Source organism: Canis lupus, chromosome 7, assembly GCF_003254725.2.
Source record: "Canis lupus dingo isolate Sandy chromosome 7, ASM325472v2, whole genome shotgun sequence".
NCBI lineage: Eukaryota > Metazoa > Chordata > Mammalia > Carnivora > Canidae > Canis > Canis lupus.
In genome coordinates this window covers 151,584-169,526 of record NC_064249.1, presented here as the reverse complement: position 1 = coordinate 169,526, position 17,943 = coordinate 151,584, and the positions used below count along the sequence as shown (strand labels likewise).

General features: G+C 60.7%; 2 protein-coding genes across 12 annotated transcripts in view; one reads left to right on the top strand and one right to left on the bottom strand.

Moving 5' to 3' along the window:
- Positions 1–4,867, top strand: part of PPFIA4 (PTPRF interacting protein alpha 4) — a 46,146-nt gene extending 41,279 nt beyond the window's left edge. For 7 of the 11 annotated variants that reach the window (XM_035718757.2, XM_049111968.1, XM_049111974.1 and 4 more), the window contains 3 exons: positions 1,861–2,032; positions 2,363–2,468; positions 2,705–4,867. In XM_035718757.2, the coding sequence (XP_035574650.1) occupies positions 1,861–2,032; positions 2,363–2,421 (231 nt within the window). In that variant the 3' untranslated portion in view covers positions 2,422–2,468; positions 2,705–4,867. Of the gene's footprint in view, positions 1–1,860; positions 2,033–2,362; positions 2,469–2,704 lie in introns of those variants that run through there. The other 4 variants (XM_049111970.1, XM_049111971.1, XM_049111967.1 and 1 more) reach the window with 2 other exon arrangements.
- A 4,202-nt stretch (positions 4,868–9,069) lies between these two features.
- Positions 9,070–11,418, bottom strand: MYOG (myogenin). The gene is made up of 3 exons (XM_025458642.3): positions 10,885–11,418; positions 10,250–10,331; positions 9,070–9,890 (listed from the first exon to the last, which is right to left on the bottom strand). Exons 1-3 carry the CDS (start codon positions 11,353–11,355, stop codon positions 9,769–9,771), a joined length of 675 nt encoding a protein of 224 aa, XP_025314427.1. The 5' UTR covers positions 11,356–11,418; the 3' UTR covers positions 9,070–9,768.
- Positions 11,419–17,943: the final 6,525 nt, after the last annotated feature.

Sequence of the window (17,943 nt, the reverse complement as noted above, 5' to 3'; positions counted from 1 at the left end):
TTGATGCTGCTTAGAAAAATGACTCCCATGGATCTTAGCGTGGTGCTTTCTAATTAGAAATCTACGTATCTCTTCAATCCTTACAAAAATATTCTTCGAAGGCCCTCTCAGGGCCAGGCATTGGCCCAGGCATGGGGTAGAGTGGTGGCCGACGTCCCTTTACACATCACGTGGACCAGGTCATGATCCCACCTGACGGGCTGATGAGGGACTAAGCCCACAGGGGACTTGCATGTACCACAGGCTGATGTGCGGCAGAGCAGGGACGGAACAGAACCGCCTCTGGTTCCTGTTCTCTCCTCGACACCCTGCTGTCCCCTCGGAGTGCACAGGGCTAGCCAGCCTCTCAGGCTTTGGACCCTGGGGTGGGGTTACTGAGGTGATGATGTCATCGATGATGTCATCTTGGCAGCACAGCGGACTTCCGGGATACAGCGAGGTGCGGGCTGCAGAGGACTGGTTCTTGCAGGAAGCTCACAGTGGAAAGGCCAGGTTCTGGGAACGAGGTGGGGTTTGGTGATGGTGGGCACAGTGCGGGTCAGAGCTCCGGGGAGATGCTTCCTGTCTGGCCGTCTAGCACAGCATCAGCAACTGTGAGCTGACTCCAGCTGCCTCCTCTTTCAGTCCTGGTTCTCAGTTTCCCCTCTCCGGCTTCAAGGCCCCGAAGGCTTGCACAGTAGGACTTGAGGGAGAAGAGGAGGGGAACAGAATGAACGTGTGGTAGGGGACAAGTGATAGGGTCGGCTGAAGGTGGAAATGGGGGGGAGCAGGGAGGGAGAGAGGAAGGGACAACAGTCTGGTTTGGGTTGAGGGCAGGATCCTGGAGCAAAAGAAACGAGGAAAGTTCCTGATGAACTCATGGATGGGAAGCCTGCGGGGGAAACCAGCTGACATCCATTCCTTCAACGGCCATTTATTGAGCCCTACAGTGTCCTTAAGCACTACCTTGGGGGCTGGGGATATGTCGGTCGGAACAAAAAAGATCCTGGTCTCGGTCCTGTGGAGCACAGAATTTGAAAGTCAGCGGGAGAGTTGAGGGAGTGGGGTGGAGGGACGTGGAGAGAAAGCTCAGGGAAATAACCTAAGCACAGGAAAACACGACGCTACGGTGCGGTGCGTGCCGTACCTGGTGCCAGGAGTCATAGGGGCCTTTGGCCTTGGGACTGGGCCGGGCTGCGGGGCCCTTGCACCTCTGGCAGCTCTCTGCCTGCGCCGGTTCTGAGAACACGGGTGGGTCTCCATTGGGGTCGGGGCATGGGGAGATGAGGCACGGCTGCCAAGCAGGGTGGGAGTGGGCTCTGCAGGGCGGGAGGGAGCCGTGCAGAGGGTGGGGAGGTGGCCGTGCAAAAGGGGGGGGAAGGGGCTGTGCATAGGGCTCTGCAGGGTGGGGAGGGGGCCATGCACAGGGCTCTGCAGGGCGGGAGGGGGCCGTGCACAGGGCCATCCCGCAGGCCAGGGCTCTGGGTGCCCTTTGGCAGATGGTTCAGAGGCGCTGGCAGGCGGCAGAGGGCTGCACACCTCTTCTCCCTCTGGACGAGCCTGGTCCCACGGCCTCGCACCTGACCCCTCACAGGTGCTCTCACCTGGTCCTCTGAGGCCGGGCAGCCCGGGAAGGGGCGGGGGAAGCGGTAGAGAAAAGCCACTTCATGGGGAGGCTCAGAGCGGCCCCTTAACTCACCCGAGCTGGCTGGTCAGACAGCGGTGGGCGCCCGGGGCCTGGGCCTGGGGTCGCGGGGCAGCAGGGCAGCTGCAGTGGGGGGGGGGCATCCCCGGGCGGCGGGGACCCCCACCTGGGCCACGACTTCATCCTACAGACCCTGCAGGGGCGTGGGCGGGGACTGAGCCCCCGTGTCCCGATAGGGCGACGACAAGGTGTTCCGCCGAGCACCGTCCTGGAGGAAGCGCTTCAGGCCGCGAGAGCCGCATGGCCTGCTCGGCGCCTCGGCAGAGACGCTCCCCGCCGCTTTCCGCGTGGCCACCCTGGGGCCCCTGCAGCCCCCCGCCGCGCCGCCTCCCAAGGTCACGCCCGAGGGTGAGTGATGGGCCTTGGGGCCTGCGGGCGCCACTGCACTAACGCTGCCCCCGGGCCGGCGGGTGGGCCCCACCCGACCCTGACCCCCCACCCCGGCCCCCACCCCGACTGCAACCCCACCCCGGACCCTGACCCCACCCTGAACCCCACCCCGACCCCACCCCGGACCCCAACCCGACCCCCATCCTGAACCCCACCACGCCCCCGACCCCCACCTGACCCTGACCCGACACCCACCCCAACCTTGACCCCTACCCCGACCTCAACCCCACCCCGGACCCCACCCCGACCCCGAGTGCGCCCACTAACCGCCGCTCTGTGTTCTCCCAGCCGGGACGGTGGGGGCGCCAAGGCTGGAGGCCTCCACGGTCCGGACCTACTCCTGCTGACCCCCCCCTCCCGCCCCAGCCCCCGCGGGGTGTGCCCGAGGCGTGGGGTAAGTGGGCAGCCCGGGCCACACGCCGCCGCCCCCTTCCCCGCCGGCCCCTGCTCGCTGCTGCTTCCCCCGCAATCTCCCCACCACGTGCAGCCTGCCCCCCTCACGTCCCCACTCGCTGTCGCCGCCCCCGCCTGGCACCTGCTTGCAAGCTGGGCACGTGCACCTGCGCCTGGGAGGAGGCTCCGCTCACCACGCAATGCCTCTCTCTCTATCTCTCTCTCTCTTTCTCTCAGCTCGCTCCCACTATCTCTACGGTCACATGCTCTCCGCCTTCCGGGACTAGCCATGGTCTCGGCCTGTCCCCGCTGGGGTCCCCAGGCCCAGCTGGCCCGGCCCTCCCACCGTTCCAGCCCTGCCGCGGCCCCCAGTCTCCGTGACTCCAGCGGCCCTGGATCTCAGAACACCCTGGACCCCCTTGGCCTCCCACCCCGAGTCCCCCCGTGGGCCCTCCGTAAGTCTCTCGTGGCCGTGGCTGGTGTCCGTGGCTGGCGTCCGGCTCGTCCCTGCTGGGGATTTCTGCAAAAGGCGCAGGACGCAGCGGCCTGGGGCGGGCGTGACCTCACCCTCCCTCTGGGCCTAGGCTGGCCTGAACTGCGACCCCACCGGAGACCGGGACCTGTGGCAGGCCCGGGGACGGCCCTCCAGGCGCTGCCTTGCTCAGGCTCTGGGGCCTTCGGGTCCCAGGCACGTCACAGCTGCGGGACCCCCGGTTCTGGCGCTCCCGGCCTTCCCCGTCTGTCCACAGGACAGCTCCTGGCTCCAGGACCTCCCTGGGGCCCGGCTGGGAGGGGCTGCGGAAGGACGGTGAGGCTGGGGCAGGAAGGCTAAGCGGGGACTCCAGGCGCATGCCCAGGATCCATCCCCAACGTGACCTGGGGACGAACCGGAGAGAAATGGGGCCCTGAGTTCTGAGCCAGGGTTAAGGATGGGAAACCCGTGAGGCCTGCCGCCCAGTGAGAGGTGCCGCCCGCCCGCTGGAGGGCGAGCCGGTGGCCTGTGTCCGCCTCAGGCCCAGATGCCAGGGGACCGGCAGGTGGAGCTGCCGCTTGGGGTGGGGCTGGGGCTTGGGCTTGCGTGGGGGCTTGGCTCTGGGGCAAGAGAGCTACCCCACAGAGCCTACTTTGCTCCCAGTTCCCGCCCCTACTGTCCGCCCCTTTAGTAACCCAGACCCTAAAAATCTACGTTGACCTTGAACCAGGCCTGGGAGAGGTGGCCTGAGGCTCTGTTCCCCTGGTCTCTCGGGAGGAGGCCAGGCGTCCCATTCAGCGAGCCCTAGCCCAGGTCCAGGAAGCCCAGTTGCTCCAGGCCGTCGCTCTCCCACCTGGCCCTAAATCACCCACCCCTCATTCAGGGCTCTTTGGGGGCAGGGACTGCCTCCTCCAGAAATTCCTGAGACCCCCCCCCAACTCCCGTCCTTTTCATTGCTTTCCCCAGCAGCACGGTAGTGTCCAGGGCTGGGGGTCCAGGTCCCAGCGTGCTCGGAACGTCACGCCCAAGAAACCCCTCTTCCTTCCCCACCTCCTCATCTTGCTAGAATGCCTGGAAGTGTTTGGGACCCAGGTTTGGGGGGAGCTGATGGGACCCAGGGCTTCATCCGAGCGAGAGGAGAGGAAAGGGGCTGGAGCGTGCTTCCTGGGGAGGTGCCAGGGCCGCGCCGTCTTCCAGGCGGCCGAGCAGCTGGTGTGCAACCCGATCGACTTGGGTTCGAGCAGGGGCTTGGCTAGCAGGTGGGAGGGTGGGCCAGAGCCCCCTGGCCAGAGGCGTGCAGAGCCGGGGCAGTGCCAGGGCGCAGAGCCCCCTGCTCCTTCTCAGTAGAGGAGGGGTGGCCCCGGGGTGGGGCAGAGCGGGCTACCCTCCCCGTCCTCGCCCTCCCTGCCCCTCAGGCTGTTGCAAGTGCAGCTGCTCATTCTCGAGCAGAGAACGTGGTGGATGGAGAGAGAAGGCCCCTCCCTGGGTGGTGGATGTGAGGCTCCTGAGACTGTGGGGGTGGGGGCCACAGGGACGCCTAGCTGCAGCAGGGACACTTGATGGGCCGAGTGGGAGATCCAGTCCCAGCTTCTCTGGCACGCTTGGCCTTGGCCCCGGCCCCATCATGGTCGGCCACGTGCCTGGGTCCTTTCAGGGCGCCTTGGGAGGGGCCGCAGGGCGGTGGCGGTCGGGAGAACCCATGTGTGCTGCGATGGGAGGCTGCAGCTTGGTGTGCCCCTCACCCCACAGTCCACGTAGTTTTTACTTGGAGACTCGCCAGTGACCCGAACCCCCATCGCCAGCCCCGTGTCATGCTGGTCCCCTTCTCAGTACTGTACTGGCTCCGCGCGCCAGGGCTGGGGTGTGGGGTGTGAGTGTGAGCGTGGCTGTGTACGTACCAATAAACAACCTGGTTTTAAAACAACCTACACACGGCTCTGGGCCTTTTTTTCTTTCTTTCTTTCTTTCTTTTTTTTTTAACTTTAGAGTCCAGCCTCTTCCACGGTGGGAAGGGCTGCTCTCCTCTGGGAAGCAAACACCCGGGTTTAGGGTTCAGAAGGAGCACAGCAGCCGGTTTACTTACAGGACCAGGGGATGGAGGAGGATTGGTGTTCGGGTTGCTTGTGCCAAGGGAGTCAAGGAAAAGGAGGAGGAGCCCCGGAGCCGGGCTTCCTGTATTCCCTTCTTCCTTTCTGGGGCCTGGCCCAGCTCCGCCCTCCCCATGGCCTCCCCGAGGCTCCCTGGGCATCGGCTCAGATGGCCCCTCGCTCTCACTGTAGCAGCCCCGGCGCCCGCGAACACAGGCCCTCCTCCCCCGAGACTTGGCCCCGGTGCCCCTCGCCCGTCTCAGTCCCCTGGGCTCAATGAGGTGGCTAGTCCCATCCCCAGGAGGCAGAAGGGTACCTCTTGCCTTTGCAGCCGCGAACCTTCCAGACCCATCTGGAGCATCACCTGGGAGGCATGCCCAGCCTCCCCGCAGAAGTAGATAAGCGGCGACTGCTCCCTGGGACCTGCACCCTCCCGTGCCAGGTGCCCTTTCTGCTTGTGAGGAAGCCCCTTGGGTCTGTCGTGTTGGTCTCCAGGTCCCTGGGTGGACACACGTGAGTGAGCAAACGAATGAGCCTTATCTCACGAGTGTCACGAGGGTTATTATTTTGTAAAGCAGAAGTCACAAGGAACTACTGGGCACCGGGCACGCTTGAAGCGCTCGACGCGTCGGCTTGGGCAACACTCGCGGCCCTTGACGTGTTCTCCCCTTAGCTTGCGGGACGCGAGTCGTGAGGCCAAGTGTACACGGCTGGTTGGAGACATGCAGGTTCCAGAGCCAGGTCTTCGGCTGCGACTGCGAGGCTTGTCCTCCCTGACGCCAGGACTGCCTGCGGGGGCGGCTGCTCCTCTCCCGAGTGAGCGCGAGCCCCCAGCTGCCCCCCCGGACCCACACTCCCGTGGTACTTGGCTCCTGTGATCCTCGGACTCGGTTTCCTCTGCTCACTTAAACCGCGGCCTCCTGGAGGGCAGCTTAACAAACCGTATCCTTTCCAAGGCGACCAGTGCCCCCAACACTGGAGGTACAGGATGTGGGGTCCACAGCTCTGGTGCTGGCGGCGGCCACACAGGCACCTGCGAGCCTGGAAGGGCACCGAGCGGGAAGGTGCAGCCTAGTGCCTCCGAGCCTCTGGGGGGCTCCCACCCGCCCGGTGACCAAAGGTGGAAGTGACCAGGCTCGGTGATGAGCTACAAGACGGGATCCGGAAGGATCCAGAAAAACTTTTTTTTGGGATTGAAAACCGTTTCCCAGTGTTGCCATCCACTGGGATGGGGAATGGGGAAGGGATAAGCTTATGTACAAATGGGAGTCGCTGAACTTTAGGGGAGACCCCCAACATCATGCTCCATCCACATTTGTAGGAAAGACAGATCCTAGGTTTCTCTCCTAGATCGCTTCCCTTTGCCTCCCTTAGGGATGTTCTGAGCAGAACGAGAGGCAAAGGGTCTTGTCTGGCCGTTGTCTGAGGCTGAGGGGTGAGGCCCGGCCAGACGTGCCATGGGGCGGAGACCTGGGGTTCCCACCCGGGCCTGGACTGTGAGTCCTCAGCCGAGACCCCAGCTGACCCGAGAGCCTTCGGTCCTTCAGGGGCTCCGGTGCCTCAGCTTGAGCCTGGAGCCCAGCAGCTGGACATCGGGCAAGTCCAAGGGATGGGACGTTGGTGATGGGGTCTCATCCCTGCACAGATACCCGATTTGAGGGGGGGGCCTCTCCTCGCCCTCCATTGTCCCCTCACCGCCCCATCGGTGGTCCAGCTACCGCTGCACTAGCCGCACTGAAAAGATTTTCCCGTTTGTCCAATAGATGAGCTTAGAAGTCAGGAGACAGGACATGAGAGACCCCTAACTCTGGGAATCGAACTAGGGGGGGTGGAAGGGGAGGTGGGCGGGGGGTGGAAGGGGAGGTGGGCGGGGGTGGGGTGGAGGTGACTGGGTGACGGGCACTGACGGGAGGCACTTGATGGGATGAGCACTGGGTGTTATGCGATATGTTGGCAAATTGAACACCGATAAAAAATAATTTATAAAAAAAAAAAAAAAACAAGCAACGAATAGAAGCCGAAGAAAAAAATGGCCTGGGAGGTGCGCTGCCGTCACTCGGGACGAGCGTCCTGTTCACGCGCGACACTGGACTTCCTCGCTTTTCGTTCTAGCGGATTCCCTGAAGTCCCGCACCAGGTAACACCGGGTTAACCTGGCTCGATTTAATCGCCGGCGCTTCCCTTGGAGACCGGATTGAAGCTAATTTCCCTGAAGAACAACTGCTCATTATTCATTAATTGGAGTCTTAGTACCTGTAATTTAATTGTGAAGCCTAAAGCGTTCATTTTAGGAAAGGCCCAGGGCGTTGGTGACAATTTATTCTGTGCAAACAATGAATGAGGGTAGGCTTCCGTGTGGCCAATTTGCCGGTCACACCTGTGAGGTGCCAGCAACTTGTCGCTCTGGTGGGCGGCTTACAGACTTTTTAAAAAATTAATTAATTAATTAATTTATTTATTTATTTATTTATTTATCTATTTATTTTGCCGCTTACAGACTTAAAGGCCAAAGGAGAAATAAGAAGAAATGGGTAGACAGTCGCCTCCCTCCCCCGCCAATGGTCGGGGACCGTGGACCTGAGGGCCACGCTGAGGACGGCCCGCGCTTACCGAGGAGGAGTATGAGCCCTCGTTTCCACTTGACGCAACAAGAACCATCAACGGGAGAAGCAGGCCCAGGCTCCCGAGCCTATCAGCTGCGTGGTGGAGAGGACACGCGGGTCCTGGGCTCCCCCGAGCCCTCCGGTGAGAACCAGGGCACGGCAGGTGGAGGGATCGTATCCCCCCAGGAGCTGGGCAGATGCCAGGGCAGCGGAGGGGAGCTTGAGGGGAGCCGGGCCCGTGGCACATGCAGTGTTGGCAGCAGCCATTGGGGGGTGAATGTGATCTGCACCAGCTCGCGGCTCTGCTCGGCTCCGAGGGCAGCGAGCCAGGGTGCTCCATCGTGCACAGGACGCGGGTGTCCTCCTGTCCTTCCAAGAAGACGGGGGACTGTAAACCCAATGACACAAGCTCAAGGAGAAGCTCCCACCATGGGGCAGATGGACGCACAGGGCCCGGCTGGTTGATGGACGCACAGAGGCCCGGGTTCGGGGGCCCGGCGGGAGGTAAAACTGGCTCCCGTCCACCATCGGGGGCCCCGAAGAATTGAGTGGGGGCCGGACCGTGTCACGCTCTGGATCCCCAGACTCCTTAATGATTCTCAAACTTATAATTTGCAATAAATCAGACAAATTCAGCCTAAAGCAGTTGGAGTTAGTAAGACTTTCATAGACGTGCGCAGTCCATTCAGCCTCAGCTTGTATTCTCACTCCCCGCCCTCCCCCACCTCCTCCCTTCGGCCAGTCATTGGAAGGAAGCGGCGCATGAACACAAGCCCAGCCTCCCTCCCTTTGACTGTCCTTTGGGGCCCTGCCCCTGCACCCATGACCGCGTCCATCCTCCAGCCGTGGGCAGGGGCCTGGCAGGATGCAGAGAGGAAAGACTGGGTGGCCTGCACGGACGTGACGGCGTCTGACCCCAATCAATCACACCGACCTATTCACCTCCCCCCTGCAGGGCTCCTGGACCCTCAGGCCAGAGGAGAGGCAGGGGTGAGGGACGGGAGACCCACAAATTCCCATCCATCACTCTGCAAGCTGGCTGTGGGATGAGAGCTGGGCACAGGGCATGCCCATGGGTGGAAGGGAACGGGTCCTGGGGTTTAAGGTGGAGCTCATATACCCGGTGCACGGTCTACGGTCTAGTGTCCACGAACCAGGGGGGCCCCCAGTGCCGGCCGGGCCCTTCTCCAGGTCTCGAGGCGTCCATGGGTCTGGCCTTCACCCACCCCGTGGGCCACACCCAGTGGCCTTTGTAAGGAGCCGGGCTCCCAGCAGCTGGTGGGACCAGCAAAGTGCTGCCTCAGCTGCTCTCAGAGCCCCACCAGGTGCAGGCCCTGGGAGTTCCCCACCCTGGGGCTGTGTCTACACCATCGAGGGGAACGGCCGGGCTGGCGGGCACCACCCCCCGACATCAACACAGGACGCTCTCCTAGCACCCAGTCTTTATTCATTTTTTAAAAAAGAAATCCAAATAAGTTAGCAAAAAAAATTACAAAACAATGTCAAAACCACACGATGCTTAGTTAAGAAAGGAAATCACCCAAGACCCCTGCCCCCCTCCCTGCCTGTCCCTGGCAACTCGTACGCAGGAGACCTTGGTCAGATGGCAGCATCGCAAACACAAGACATGAAACCACTGGAAGTTTCCCAGGATTCACTGCAAAGCTTGCCCCACCCCACCCCCCCGGGACCCAGGAGCAGGATCGTCCCCCTCCCTTGTCTCCCAGTGCAGGGCAGGCCCAGCCCAGCCGCTGGCATCGGGAGGGACAAGCGCGGGAGGCGCACAGCTCGTCCTGGTCAGGACCAGCTCGCCTCTCGCAGTCTCTATCGAGGGAGGAGGTGGAGCATCAGGAACAAAGGGGAGCTCCTGAGTCTGGCCCCTGACCTGGGGCACACACGGGGCACACGAGGGGCCCTCTGGTCCCTGCTTATCTCCCTGGAGACAGGCTGCTCCTTGCCCTCAGGAGTCAGCTGGGAGAGCGGCCACCCCTCTGGGGGGACGGTGACTTGGCCTTATATGGATGGGGGGGGGAGACTGGCGCTTGGCAGCCCCGGGCTGGCTCTCTGGCATCAGGACAGCCCGGCTTAGGAAGGCGTCTGCGGCCAGCGGGGGGTAGGGGGGGACGCTCACGGGCACCCTCAGTTGGGCATGGCTTCATCCGGAAAGGCCGCAGAGACGTCTTCCACCGTGATGCTGTCCACGATGGACGTGAGAGAGTGCAGGTTGTGGGCGTCCGAGGGGTCGGTGGCGAGCAAGTGGTCTGCGGGGAGACGGGAGGGTGTTACCCGGGGGTGACGGGGCCCTCGGAGTGGCATGGGTGCTCCAGGATGGTGGCTGGGTGGGAGCCGGGGCTCCTGCTCCCCAGGCCCTGCCTTTCCCGGGCCTGCAGGGAGGGGGTGCGGGTGTGCGTGTACGTCCGTGTGCCTGCTGAGCACCCAACCCCCCTCCCCCGCCCGTGACCTCCCCGCTGGTGTGAGTGGAGCCGCCTGTGCACCCTGGGGACCGCCGGGCGCGGAGGGGCAGGAGGCCTGGCCTGCTCCCCGGCTCCCCGGCTCCTGGGCCTCGGGAGGCAGCCTCGGCAGGGAGAGGCCTGGGCTGAGGGGTGCGGGGCTCACTCACCCCCGGGGCTGGGGCCGAACTCCAGGGTGCTGCCCCACTCGGGGCTGCAGGAGGCACTGTGGGAGCTGCAGTCACTGGGCACCTGCAGGACGCGAAGCCCGAGGTCAGAGCGCGGCCACTGCTGGCGTCCCTCCGTCCCTCTGTCGCCGCCGCGGGGTGGGGGGTGGGCCCCAGGGCCTCGTCGGAGACTGTGCCCCCGCTGGCCACACGCCCCCTGCCTCCGGGCCTTTCCTGCCCCCCGTCTCTGGCCGTGGCCCTGTCCTCCCAGGCCACCCAGCCGAAGGGGTCCCTGGTTTTCCGGAGCCTCAGAGGTGAGGGACGCGGCTGCAGCAAGCGGGGCGCTGGGCCACACGCCCCCTTCACCCTCGCCCCCACCCAGGCCGGCTCCGGACTCACCCTCGCCTCCCTCCTGACGCCCGCCCCCCCCCCCCCGCCTCCAGGTCCCCCCGCCGCCCCCAGCTTGGCCTGAAGGACAAAGGGACACGGGTTAGCTGGGCAGCCCGGCTCTGCCGAGGGGCCCCCGCCGTGTCTAGGCCCCCCCGGCGCCTGCTGCAGCATCGCCCCCCCCCCGGCCCCGCGCGGGCACCGGCCTCCCACCCCCCCGGGGCAGCTGCGAGGGACCAGCAGCCACTCACCCCCGGCTGGGGCCCGCCCCCGCCCCGGTAGCGGAGGTCCCGCTCCTCCTGGTTGAGGGAGCTGAGCAGGGCCTGCAGGCGCTCGATGTACTGGATGGCGCTGCGCAGGATCTCCACCTTGGGCAGCCGCTGGTTGGGGTTGAGCAGGGTGCTCCTCTTCAGGGCCTCGAAGGCCTCGTTCACTTTCTTGAGCCTGCGCTTTTCCCTCAGCGTGGCCGCGCGCCGCCGGTCCACCGACACCGACTTCCTCTTACACACCTTGCACGCCCACGGCAGGCACTGGCCCAGGCAGTGCTCGGGGGTCCCCAACCCCTTGTCTTCGAGGGGCCCCCGGGCCTCGGGGCTCAGGCTGAGCTCAGTCCGCTCGTAGCCCGGCGGCTCGAAGGCCTGCAGGTGGACTGGCAGGTAGCTCTCCCCGTCATAGAAGTGGGGCTCCTGGTAGAAGTAGGGGGACGTCTCATAGAGCTCCATGGGGTCGGAAAGGACCTGCTCCTGCCACCGGCCCCCAAGCTCCTACAGCCCCTCACGCCAACTGCTGGGTGCCATTTAAACCCTCCCCGCTGGCATGGAACCAGAGATAAATATAGCCGATGCCGCAGAAACCTGAGCCCCCCCTAAGCTGTTGCTGCACATCAAGACGTTTACAGTGGATTAGATGTGATTCCCCTGCCCTCTCCCCAGCCCCCGCCCGGCCAGCCCGCCTGCCCCGGCCCGGGCGGCTCCTGTGCACCGGGAGGGAGGCCGTTGCTGTAATTCGATTAGTTTTCATTTCTCTGCGGCCCCCAGGAGGCAGGGGAGGTGGGGGAGGACACACGCTCCCCTCTCATCTGCTCCTTTCAATTACTCGGGGCTGGGCGGCCCGCCTGCCCCGTCCCTGCCAGCCCCAGAGAAGTGGGGTGGGGGCAAGGGGAGGGCACAAGGGGCACGGGGTCGGCTGGAGGGGGCCTGAGGAGTCAGCGGGCACAGCCCTGGCCCAGGCCCCAGCAGTCAGCAGCAGGAGAGGGCTTCAGATTTGGGGCTCGGGGGGCTCAGTGTCCAGGGATTAGAGGGAACCCGCAGACGCAAGTGGGTTTCCAAAGCGGCCTGGACATCTAACAACCTCAGGTCTCCGGCGAGGGCGGAAGTGGAGGCAGGAAGGACTCCCCGGTGTTTGGGCGGGGACCTTAGGGGCTTCCCTTCCACGCGGCTGGTGGGGGGCAAAGCAACATCAGGACTTACAGGCTACCCCGCCCCCTCCCCACCGAGTGAACCCTGTCTTCCCCGTCTGTCCCTCTGGCACAGGGTGGCCTTTTGGGTTTTGGGCGGCAATGTGCCCCCTTCTTCATTCTTTGGTCCCACTCTTTTCCCTAGAAACTCTTGAACTAAGTCTGATCCCCCCTCCACTTGACATCTGAGATTGAGGCTAGAAGTTCCAACCAGGGTAAGGACAGTACGGGGAGGAGGAATGGCGCTGGGGACTCAGAGACGACCCCCCGGGGGAGGTGGGACCCAGTGGAGCCCGAGGGACCCGGCTTCCCTGCCGCTCACGGTCCATGGTGAGGAGCCAGGAAAAGGCTGGCGTCTGTCTGGGGCAGGGAACAGAGATGAGGCGGGGCTGCCACTGGGCACTGCAAACCCCCATGCATGTTGAAGGGGGATCGGGGAGGTCTTCACTGGGTTCTTGGCCTTCCCAGGGCGGCCGCTCGGGGGCTCTGGGTTCCAACCACACTTTGGCCAGCTGGGCTGAAGGAGGATTGCTGTTTCTAACACGCATCCCGCCAAGCAAGGGAAAAAGAAAAACCTTGCCTCAGTTTACACTCCATCCCTATGAGCCCCGAGAGAAGAAGGGATGTTGAAGTTACTATGGAAACGGACACATTGCATCGTTTCGTGCTTCTGGGATACAATCTGCCTTGCCCCTCGGCGGTGCGTTCGCACCCTCTAAAAAAGGAAGCAGGGAAGCTGGGCTTGTGATTTCTAGGATCTTTACTCTCTAGTTGGCGAGCGTGGACTCCGACACGCGGATGGTGAATCGCAGTGTAAGAGGGAGCTGTTTTAACGCAGCAGGAAGCATGGGGGCCGGGATCGATGACAAACGAGTGGGCTCGCCAACCGGGCGCTTCAGTCGAGAAAGTCATAACTGCCGAAGTCGGGGTCTCTGTGGAAGGCGGAGGCTTGCAGGGGAGCGGGCAGCCGGGCTGGACAGCAGGTGGGATTTCGGGGGAGGGAGCGGAGGGGCGGGGGCTCAGGGAGAGGGTTTGGACGGCCCGGGGTCCCGACGGGTCTGTGAAGGTGGGAGGGGGCCCACCGGGCTCGGCGGGGCTTGACGCTGCACAGAGAGCTCGCTGCCCTCATCCCGGGGCGAGGGTCGGAGCAGCCCGGTCAGCGGGAGGCTGGGCGCCGCCAGGAGGGTGCACGTCAGCTGGCAGGGGTGTGGCGCGGCGAGCGGCGGAGCGTGATGGGAAGACACTCACTGTCATCGCGGTAATGCGAGGGCACCCTACCGTAACCCAGACGTAACCCTGAGAAAGCATTTGTCGGCCTCCTCCTTCCCGGGTAGACCCAGTTTCCCAGGAGCCCCTCCCTGCCAGTCCCTGGGGTTGGGTCCAGTCCTCCTGCCATCAGGCCGGGCTGTGAGTGTGGCCTCGTGCGTGTGTAATGTTCGCTTCGAAAGAAAGCTGAGGGCAGGGCTGGGAGGCTGGGGCCATCTCACGTGTCTGGGTTTCATGAAATCCCCGTCCGTCCATGTGTTTGTGTATCTCTGTCCGAGTGAGTGGCCCGAGGCCTGCATCCGGGCGCAGCTGTGGGGCATGGAGCCTCCCAGGAGGGAGGGCATCCCTGACCTCGAAGCCCTCGTGGGGGGCTTGCTCCTCCACCGGCCGTGTTCCTCTTTCCTGGCTGAAGCGCAGCGCAGCGCAGGGCGCCTAGGGCTTTGGCCTCCCTCCCCTGCACAGTCGTCCGCCCCACGCAGGCTGCCCTCTGATGGATGGGAACACATTGGTGCCAAGCACAGAACAGCCTTTGTGCTCCGCCACCAGCCGTGATCCATCAGCTCTAACCTGACAGCGGGGCGTCGGGCCCTAATCCCCACCCCTGCCGGCTTGGGCACACGGGGCCCCTGCCGGACCTGAGCCTCCCCTAGCCGTCCTGCTCCCTCCAGAGGAAGCCCTTGCCCGGTTGTGCTCCAGCCCCGCTGGCTGCTCCGTCTCCACTCCATTTGGTCCATTCGCATGCTGGGCTGAGCTCATTTGCATGGCGGTCCTTGGGTTTCAAAATGCCCCAAACCCCCTTCGCTGCCTGGTCTGCCCTTCCTTCCACCTTGGCTACACACCCAGCCCTCCTCCCTGACTCCTAGTCTTTTCCTGTTCTGCCACCTCACAGGTGGGCTGACCCGGGCCACCACGTCACTTGGCCAACATCAAAGCAAGTTTCCCCGTCTGGAGTCTCAAGTGTCTGGCAATGGAGAAGCAAAAAGAACAGTCTGGAAAGGGTGCGGGCCTCTGGGTTCTCCACACAGGCCCCACCTTTTGTTTTCTTATCCTGGGTCTCTGGGTGTTGTAGATGAGAACTAGGTGGGGCTTGGGTGGCAGCAATGTGTGCACGTGTCAAGGACCTAGACGCATGTGCATGTGGCGAACAAATCAGCTTATTTGAGGATTTGGGGAGCAGTAGCCTGGCAGCAGGGTGAGGGCCCATCACAGGACCGGAGGATGTCAGAGCTGGGGGGCAGCCCAAGGGTTACTGGTCCACCTTCCCTCTACACACCGGGAGACTGCGGCCCAGAGTCCGAGCATGCGATTTACCCCAGGGGCACGGAGCACTGGTGTCAGAGGTGGGAAGGGGGTTGGCTCTTGCACTGCCTGACTTTAAGCCTTGGGGCCGAATCCAGGTGTCTCCTCTCCCTCCGTGAGGCTGACACATGAGGAACACGCTTCATGGGAGCACGTGCTTTCCAGGCGGGAGGCTGTGGGGGGACTGGAGGTGCTCTAGGCTTTGAGCGGAGAGTCATGGAGACGTGGAGTCACTGGGCCAAGGAGACGAGGAAGTCTAGGGGTTTGAGACAGGAGGAGAGATCTCGAGGCAGATGGGAGCCCCAGCTGAGAGGTGAGGTGCAGGGGGCCTAGGCCTCCGGAGGCCACACATTGTTTCCACTGAGGACTGAGCATCAGATAACCACTGGGAAATCCGTCCCTGCCTGGAATCTGGAGCTCAGAGCCAGGCTCATTCATCAAGAATCTCTGGCTTTGGGGTGGGGGAAGGTGTGGGCCTGGAGGCGGAAGGGAGTGGGTCCCCAGGGGGTGGGGGGTCACGGGGAGGCGATTGGTGGACGCAAAGCTTGGAGCTCAGTTTAAAAATAACCAGACCAGGTTTCAGCAGAGTGTGTGGCCGTGTGAACCCGGGGGCCTTTGGAAATATGGGTGAAGATTTGTTATGAGTAATCCATATTCCTGTGTGAGCTGTGCCCTCAGCTGTGGATTAAAACAAATACTGTGAGGAAGTTAAGGGCAAGTGGAAGAAGGAACCCTGGATGAGGAGTCGGGGCATGTGGCTGTCGTGTCTCAGTTTCCCCGTTTGCAAATCAAGATGCTGATCTGAATGATCCAAATGGCCCTTTGAGGGGTAACATTCCTTTTCTGACTCAGCATGTGGGTCTGGAGGAAGTGCTCATAGGGTCAGAGTAGGACTGTTCGGAGAGTTGTTTTTGGACCAGGCCCGGTCCTAAAGAATGGACTTGTAGGATTAGAAAGGGCAGGTTTCCTGGAATCTGTCTGTCCTTTTCCCATATCCACGGCTGCTCCCAGACTTCATCTCACTGAAAGGTGACCACATGGTCCTCTGGACTCATTTCAGTTTCTCTAGAACTACCTGGCATGTATTTGTCACACTTGCCCTCAGACTTACCCCCCTCCTAGCCCCTACCCTCTAGCACCCCCCATCCTGCCCTCCATGTGGGTTCAGAAGCCTTCGGCCCTCCCTGTGGGTTCAGAAGCTGCCCCACCCCCTTCCACTCCATGGACAGCTTCTATTTCTGCCTCTTTGACAAGTTGTGACATATTTGGGAGCAGCTGCTGCCTGGGTGGAGATGCCTTTGCTTTTCTCCTGGCTCTGTCTTCTCCTCCCCAATACCTCTCCCAGCAGCCACCCTTTCCCAGAATGTGCTGGAAGACCCTCCCTGCATTCCCCTCTCGGAACTCAGACATCCAGCTTTTCCTATGTTTCTATAGGAGTGGCCCAGGCTCTAGACTGATACAAAGGGAGCCTCCTGAGATAGAAAGTCAGGTGGTTGGGCATAGGGTTAGGATCTCTTCCGCCAAGTCCCAAGATGTGTGGTTTCAGGCAAATCTCTTCCTTGTCCTGGGCTTTATTTTTCTATCTTTTAGATGGGAGTGATGAATAATGTCTTCCCTGCCAACAGCAAGTAGTTTTGCCACCTGTTAACTGTAGGAACTTGGGAACTCTCCCTGTGCTATTGCCCCCATTACTCTCGTCTTCTCTAAAGACTTTATTTCACTGTGACCCACAAACAGAGAAAAATCAGTCTATTGAAATGGATTCAGAAATGGTAGGGAAGATAGAGGGGCGCCTGGGTGGCTCAGTCAGTTGAATGTATGACTCTTGATTTTGGCTCAGGTCATGATCTCAGATTTTGTGAGATCGAGCCCTGGGTTGGTCTCCTTGCTCAACCGGGGTCTGCTTGAAGATTATCTTTCTCTGCCCCTCCCCTGTGTGCACATGTTTTCTCTCTCTCTTTCTCTCTCTCTCATGAATAAGTGATAGAGAAGATAGAATTAGCAGGCAGGGCCATTGAAAGAGCTATTATAAATATGCTCAATATGTTTAAGGATTTAAAGGAAAACATGAACATAATGAAGAGAGCATTAGAAGATACAAAAAGGAATTACAATTTCATTGAATAGGATTATGTATTAGTCTGCTTTTGTTGCCCACAACAAAATACTACAGACAGGATGTCTTAAACAGCAGAAATTTATTTTCTCACAGTTCTGGAAGCTGGAAGTCTGAGATCAGGATGCCAACAGGTTGGGTCCTGGTGAGAGCTCTCTTCCTGGTTTGCAAACGGCTGCCTTCTTGCTGTGTACTCACACAGCCTTTCTTCAGTGCGCGTGTACAGAGAGAGATAGCAAGCTCTCTGGTGTGTCTTCTTAAAAAGGTCACTAATTCCATCAGACAAGGCTCTCACCTTCATGCCCTAATTACCTCCCCAAGGCCTCATCTCCAAATACCATCACATTGGGGGCAAGGGCTTCAAATATGAATTTGGGGGGAACACAAATATTCAGTATATTACATATTAACAGCAAATTAGACATTGCCAAAAAAAATTCACCAAATCTGAATACAAAGCAATAGAAATATTCAAAATGAAACATAGAGAAAATAATATATAAAAAAGTTTCATTGACTCATGGGACAATATTAAGTGGATTTACATACCTATAATTAAAGTCCGAGAAATGGGGCAGAAAAAATGTTGGAAGAAATAATGGTCCTAAGTTTTCCAAATTTGATGAAAACTATAAACTCATAGATCCAAATCATTTATCGTTAAAAGCATAAACAAGGAAAACCACACCAAGACACATCATGATCAAATTTCCAAAAACCAGTGGTAAAGAGAAAATTTTAGAAGCAGACAGAGAAAAAGAGAATCAAGCTAAAAAAAAAAAAATACTGATTTATCATCAGATACTATGAAGTCCAGGAGACAATAGAACAGCATCTTTAGGGGTGCCTGGGGGGCTCCGTTGGGTAAGCGTCTGCCTTCGGCTCAGGTCATGATCCCAGGGTCCTGGGGTCGAGCCTTGCATTGGGCTCCCTGCTCAGAGGGGGGGTCTGCTTTTCCCTCTGCCTCTGCCCCTCCCTCTGCTCGTGCTCTCTCGCGCAGTCTCTCTCTCGTGTGTGCTCTCTCTCTCTCTGTGCCAAATGAATAAAATCTTTTAAAAAAAGAGTAGCATCTTTAAAGTGCTAAAAGAAAAACTATAAACCAAGTCTTCTATACCTAATAAAAATATCTTTCAAGAATGAAAGTGAAGTAAACACTTTTTCAGACAGAGAACA